Source organism: Meleagris gallopavo, chromosome 1, assembly GCF_000146605.3.
Source record: "Meleagris gallopavo isolate NT-WF06-2002-E0010 breed Aviagen turkey brand Nicholas breeding stock chromosome 1, Turkey_5.1, whole genome shotgun sequence".
NCBI lineage: Eukaryota > Metazoa > Chordata > Aves > Galliformes > Phasianidae > Meleagris > Meleagris gallopavo.
This window is the reverse complement of record NC_015011.2, coordinates 189,990,756-189,997,770: the sequence shown is the minus strand read 5'-3', so window position 1 is coordinate 189,997,770 and position 7,015 is coordinate 189,990,756. Positions and strand designations below refer to the sequence as shown.

At 45.5% G+C, this 7,015-nt stretch overlaps 2 protein-coding genes across 3 annotated transcripts in view; one reads left to right on the top strand and one right to left on the bottom strand.

The window, feature by feature from the left end:
• Positions 1 to 7,015, top strand: part of FCHSD2 (FCH and double SH3 domains 2) — a 569,931-nt gene that overhangs the window by 302,492 nt on the left and 260,424 nt on the right. The window lies entirely within an intron of this gene.
• The window catches only part of MRPL48 (mitochondrial ribosomal protein L48), a 6,453-nt gene continuing 178 nt past the window's right edge, over positions 741 to 7,015 (bottom strand). The window contains exons 2-7 of the mRNA XM_019610993.1: positions 5,857 to 5,949; positions 5,488 to 5,525; positions 4,484 to 4,569; positions 3,570 to 3,742; positions 2,188 to 2,290; positions 741 to 899 (exon numbers count right to left, since the gene is read on the bottom strand). Coding sequence (XP_019466538.1) covers positions 756 to 899; positions 2,188 to 2,290; positions 3,570 to 3,742; positions 4,484 to 4,569; positions 5,488 to 5,525; positions 5,857 to 5,949 — 637 coding nt within the window. The 3' untranslated portion in view covers positions 741 to 755. The remainder of the gene's footprint in view (positions 900 to 2,187; positions 2,291 to 3,569; positions 3,743 to 4,483; positions 4,570 to 5,487; positions 5,526 to 5,856; positions 5,950 to 7,015) is intronic.

The window sequence follows — 7,015 nt, the reverse complement described above, 5'->3', positions numbered from 1 at the left end:
AAAAAGATGGCAAACCTAAGACTGCGACCAAAGCAAAGGAGATTACTGGACTCAAGAGACCTCCTCCAATATTCCTTGTGTTTTTGCAGAGCTGGAGATAACTAAATGTTCTACAAAGGCCATGTAAGAAAACTGCTTTTACATTTGAATTTAGTGTACTGCCTTCCCTTTCCAGCTGTAAAATCTTTTTAGTCCCTGAATTAAAGAGGTTCCTGGAACTGTTTTGTCTGAACATAAAGCAGCAGTAGCTTAAGTATCTCCCTATGCCTGGTGCAGTAAGAATCCTGTTTAGAGACTATAATTCTGTCTTGAAGTCCTCAGTGCTGAGAAAACTGCTAGTGGTTTCTGCAGAAACAAGCAGAACCCTTCCCAGAGCAAATCCTACCAGAACTGAACACAATATTTGGTTTTCTAGTTCCAGCTTTGCTACCAACTCCATGAAATTCCTGGTGACTCCCAGGTAAGAGGTTGTAAGGCACTGTGAAAGAAGAGTATTCCCTTCTGAGTCGCAGGGAATCCACATGAGCAGAGGAAAGCAACTTGCCATCTCCTACAGAGCTATGGGCCTGACTGGGAAGATACCCTCTGTGGCACTAATTATAAAAGGATAAGTGGGAAATAAAAATCCCATCAGGTATTAAAAGGAATGGTGTTTGATAGACCAAATGAGAGCCTGGTTCTGGGTGTCCACAGCTCTAGAGCAGACACTGGCAGCCTCAAGACCAGGTCCCTGTGCTTTTCAAAGCAAATTCACATCATGCATCACACCTGCCTTCAAAATGCAAACACACAGGTAAAATTAAGCATACCTCTTTCATTAACAGATGGACCCCTTCAGGCTGATTGCTCTGAATAATTTCCAAGAATATTGGAGCAAACGTTGAGCTCAATCTGCTGATCTGAAAGAAGAAAGAAAGTGCTGCAGGAGCAGAACAAATGCAAAACAGACTTGTTTTACTAATGGCACAGAGAGAGAATCCATGAGCCCAGGGCACTCAGCTCCCTCATTAGAGAAGCACTCAGCTTGGTGTGCACACCTCGTGTATAAACACAGTCCAAAGCTCTTGGTTTGGTTCTCTTTCATTTAGGTGAGACTCTACACAAAAGCTGTCATGGCAAACTTGCAAGTCCTGGTTTTAACCTTGCACCAAATCTCTCTAGAAAAAGTCTGTGTTAAGGTTTAGAATAATTCAGCAGATACTCAGCATGCAGCACAGGAACATGCTGAGTGTATGCAGTAGTGAATTGTCACTTAGGAGAAACACCTACTTAACTAACTGCACAATTTTGAAACTGGCTGATACTGAGAGTATTTCCACATTTCACTGAGTTTGTTCAATTGTCGTCCTCAAACATGACGTTTCTACCCTTTGTATTCTGCAGAAAATAGATAATAAGTTGGCTGAAATAGAATCACAGAATGGCCTGGGTTGCAAAGGAGCACAGTGCTCACCCACTTCCAACCCCCTGCTGTGTGCAGGTCGCCAACCAGCAGCCCAGGCTGCCCAGAGCCACATCCAGCCTGGCCTTGGATGCCTGCAGGGATGGGGCATCCACAGCCTCCTTGGGCAACCTGTTCCACTGCCTCACCACCCTCTGCATGAAAAACTTCCTCCTCACATCCAACCCAAACCTCCCCTGGCTCACTTTCAAACCATTCCCCTTGTCCTGTCACCACCCACCCTCACAAACAGCCGTTTCCCCCCCTGTTTGTAGGCTCCCTTCAAGTACTGGAAGGCCACACTGAGGTCACCCCGCAGCTTCTCTTCTCCATGCTGAACAAGCCCAGCTCCCTCAGCCTGTCTTTGTAGGGAGGTGCTGCAGTCCCTGCTCATCTTTGTGGCTCCTCTGGACCCTCTCCAACAGCTCCCTGTCCTTCTTGTACTGGGGGCCCCAGACCTGGACGCAGTGCTGCAGATGGGGCCTCACAAGGGCAGAGTAGAGAGAGACAATCCCCTCCCTGTCCCTGCTGGCCACCCCTCTTTATGAGGATCCAGGAATCACTTCTCTACCTTCTACTTCATGAGTAACCTTTAGCCAGAAATCTAATTAGACCTCATAGTGCTTTGAGTTAAGAAAAATTACACCTTTCAGTTGTTCAAGGGACTTAACTCCTCTTGTTCAAGTTTTTGAGATATGAGGTGCCGCACAAGAGCTGCAGCACTATCAGCAACCAGCAGCTCATACCTGGACAACCCTCTGGTGGGTGGTGAGGACTGCATCCAGCTGCATTTTGGAGCCTCGCTCTTCCAAGAACAGCACTTCGTTGGTTTTGGTGGGCATCGCGTAGCTGCAGGAAGCACAGTCAGTGCTTAGGATGGGGAGGAGAGATTGGCACTACTTCACAGGAACAAATCAACTTCCAGCAGCAGAGAATGTGGAAGGAGATTAACTTTTCATGACAAATTAATTATGCAAACAATGTATCTTGCAAATCAAGCACTGGCAGAAGCTGGGCGCCTTACTGGAAAGAGATAAGGGAAGCTTGCAGCACTGCAGGCAGCAAAAACCTCTTTTAGCTACACAGAATCATATGCAAGCTCAAAAAGAGAACTTTTAAGTCCCGTGTAGTTGAAGGAGAGCTTTAAAGCAAAAGTTCTTATTTATTTTGCAATCGTCTTTCTATTCCCATTAGGAACAGAGCTGAAAACACTGCTGCAACACGTCGCTCAAAGGACATTATTTTCACCTCTGTGATTTAACAAGAGTACAGAGACTGGATCAGACCCTGCTCTCCCCTAATTAATGCAGACACCTCGGCTTCCCTACCTGATGTTCAAAATATCAATAGCAACAGGCTACATCCTGCTGCCCAACAGCCCCCAAATGCTTTCAAGCACACTGCTGCTGACAGCACCCCCATTGCTCAGTGTCTCTGGGTATCCTTCTTGAAACAGCCACCTATCAGCTGCTGTTGTGTCACAGCTTTTAGTGCTGTTTGGTGCAAAAACATCACAGAGGGACTAAAATGATCTACGGACAAAGGATTTTAGATCTATGGCTGATTGTTCAAAGTGCATGAGCATAAAGAAAATGGTTTTTGATGGGTTTTACCAGCCTCAAGCTGGGACCGGTGACTACAGAGGTACACTGACAGCTGTTTCAGACAAACACCAGTAAGTATTTTCACTTCCTTACAGCAGTGTAGTGATTCCAGCTCCTCAGATGCATTGCTGAAGCCAAGAAGCCCTGTCACAATCCTCAGACTCATTCAAATCAGCAGCACTTAGGCTTCCATTCCTGGACACAACATCCACAGCCTTTAGGTTTTTTTCCCCCAAAGGAATAAAAGGCAACAGCTATTTTTCCTTGAGATCTGTTCAGTCATAGCCCAAACAATTCCACTGCAGCCTCACACAAATAAAGCATCTCAAACTGTAGACAAACAAGCTAAAAGAGAGCACCAAGAGAACAACCTCGAGGTGATGGAAGATTGGGATTTTAAGTGAGCATCTGTCAGAGATTATATCACGGCCTTTACTCAAGCTATCCTCATTGACAAGCCTCACACAGCCTACTGTAAGGTGACTGCAACAGATGACAAACACACAGAGCTGTGTTCTTCATACCTTTCATTCACTCTAATGGACAAGTGGTTGCAGAGTTTATGCACATATTGAGCAAAATGCTCCACGAGACACATATCATAGGAAGTCATCTGGATGTTAATATCTCCATACTCGTGTTCAGTCCCAACATTTATCTCTTTCATCTGTACTCTGTCTCTTTTTCTCTTTGGAACCTGTATTAAAAGAAAGAAAAGAAAGCATTTTTTTTCCCCCCAGTGCAGCTGGAAATACAAGACATTAACTGTTGCTTAACACAGGAGGTTGAGTTAGCATACTCTAATTTGTCAAAGGTTTGCTGAACCACGTTGAACACATCACAGCCCATCTGTGCTCATTTTTCCCTGCCTTTGAACTGGGATGACATTATCTTAGCAGATGTTCAGAAGTTGAGCAGCTCAGTTCTTGGATGGTAGCACTACAGAAGTGGCACAAAAAAAAAATACACACATACCATGATTAATTCCTTCCAGAAGAAACCAACGAGTGGAAATCAACCTGCTTTCAATCCAGCCCCTGCCTTCGAGGCAGCTGTCTGGATGAGTTATTGTTTCTTCATTTTGCAAAAATTGTCTTCTCTCCCAATTCCAGAGAATGTGGAAAACTTAAATGCAAATACGACCTGCTCACAGCATTCAGCAATCATTTGAAGGTGCTTTGTCAAATTCATCATTAGGAAGAGATTCCTCCCACCCTAACAACTGAAATTAAACAAGAATGTACTGGACAAAATATATATATATATATATTTATGCAGTGTTGTACTTCATGTGACATAACATTCTCTACTGAGAGATGCAGCAGTAAACCATCACCTGCTCGTTTTTTAACATGGTTCATCAGCCACAGAATTAATAACACCAATGCTTGAGTCAGACTGTACACGGATGGGTCAGCTAAAAGGTCTTTGTGCCTACCTCCTTTGGGAGCAGATGTTTATACTTCCCAATGCCATGTGTAGGACGGGATTTGTAGTGTCTGTGGTAACTCACAAGTGCATCACCTGAAAAGGAAAGCAGAGCAACCATGTATGCCATTCAGCTGAAAACATCTTTTCTTTTAACAAACAGCTACTGGTGCTTTGAGAGATCAGAATCTGTGCTGAGGACATGAATTTGTCTTTAGTTGTTTGGGGAAAGGCAAGGGCAGGCCAAGCTTCAGCAGCTTCATTGAGCTGCCTGCATATCCTATCCAGCATGGTACAATAGCAAGCTGGTTAGTGTGAGCAACAGGAAGGGAGAAAGAGATTAAAGGTGACTCATTTCCCAAGCAAATTCTCAGCAACAAAAAAAAAAAACAGCAGTGGATGGGGAGGATATTGATGAAACCTTACGTCTGTCTTCCCTCACGTGACAGCAGTGATGCTATTATGATGGATCTGAGCCTCACTTCATTTTAAATTCACCCCTGTTCAAATATGCATGTGCTAGGAAGTCAAATCAAAATGGCATCGGATTTATTTATACTTCTTTCTCCAGAGTAAAATGAAACCCTCAACAGCTTTCACTTTAATAAATGAAGCTCAGAACAGCAAAGAGAAACTGAACACCAAGGACCTAAGCCACACAGATGCTTTCATATCAAAATCAAATTGCTACAGAGGATTCCACCAGCTCAATAAATGTTAAAGTGGGACCTCACTCTGACATAGGTAAATTCCTGGATAGTAATACAGCCAAACAGGCTCTGGATGGTGTCAGCATAAAGCCACGAACAGAAGCATCAGCTCAGCCAGGAATGTGGAAGCAGGAGGAAAAAAAATAGGAAAAAAGGTACAAGGGGAACAGCATGGACTCTCTTTACTTAACCAGCCCAACTGTGACTAAAAGACATTCAAAAGGAAACAGGGATGCTCAAATGTAAATTATTTATTTAGGGTAGATAAAATTCTGGTTTGCATGCAATCAACAAGAAGCCTTACCTGCAGCACACAGACAACTTTCTCTGGGTGTTGCTGCTCTGTAGGAAAGAAGATTATTGTTAAAACTCCAATTTCACACATCTGTGGAAATGTTACAAATGTGGCCAAACTGCCTGAACGAAGGCTCACATCCTCATGTCTCTCAGTCACAGATGAGATTCCATTATTGAGGAGACTCTCCCCTCACCCTTCAGCTTTTCAGCTCCCAGACATCAACTCCAAGTCTTCCCTCCTCAATTTAAAGACTTTCTTCAGCAAGAATTACTTGTTAAAAACCGTATGTTTTCTGACACAGCCTGTAGAGGCGACCAAGCATTCTTAACACCTTATATTGTGTTGTATTTAATGGACTTGATTTCTATGACTCACCGGCTGAGAGCAAACACTTGCTTTAGCAATGTTCCCCTTTTCAAGCACAGCACCTGTAACACATAATCACAAGGTGAACATTTAGTGAGTTTTTACTGGTGTTTCCCAGAATACACCCATAGAAACAACATCTGAGAGCCTCTGACCGTATCCCAAACCCTCTGATTTGTTCACAGCCTCTCCACACTGTTACACCCCAGAAAACTGCCACAACACAGAGGAAAGTGACAAATGAGGATGACTACAATCACCTCCTCCTGCATTCCCTCACTCTGGAGAAGTGATAACACATTCCAACAACCATTGAAAGGCTAAAGGAACTGGGCTTGTTTAGCTTGGAGAAGAGAAGCTGCAGGGAGACCTCAGTGTGGCCTTCCAGTATTTGAAGGGAGCGGATAAACAGGAGGGGGAACGGCTGTTTGTGAGGGTGGGTGGTGACAGGACAAGGGGAATGGTTTGAAAGTGAGCCAGGGGAGGTTTAGGTTGGATGTGAGGAGGAAGTTTTTTGTGCAGAGGCTGGTGAGGCAGTGGAACAGGTTGCCCAAGGAGGCTGTGGATGCCCCATCCCTACAGGCATCCAAGGCCAGGCTGGATGTGGCTCTGGGCAGCCTGGGCTGCTGGTTGGTGACCTGCACACAGCAGGGGGTTGGAGCTGGGTGAGCACTGTGCTCCTTTGCAACCCAGGCCATTCTATCATTCTACGATTCATCGACCACCCAGCAGAGAAACAGGAAGCTCAGCTTTGTCACTACCACCACCCTGGCAGGCTGCATCATCAGGAGGGGACTAATTACACATCTCCCCATCTCATAAACAAAGGGTGGGAAGGACCTGGAGATGGTGATGGGATGGGGGCTGCCATGGCCATGGTGTCTATGGTCCGTCCTTGGGTGCTCAGGGAGGGGTTCAGATCTCTGCCCCATCCATGGGCTGCAAGGAAGGCCACTGGGGGTACCAGAACCGGTTTGTCTCCATATCCGTCAGAACTGGGCCACAATTGCCAGACCACCCCCAGCACCAGAACGGGACAGGGACCGTCCCGATCCTAGCACCGACTCAAGCCTGCCCCTCTCCTTCACAGCATAGCACCAGGGCCAGGCCTGGACTTCTCTTCCCCGTTCTCCCCCTTCTACCAGAGCCGCGTCACCCACCCCTTCCC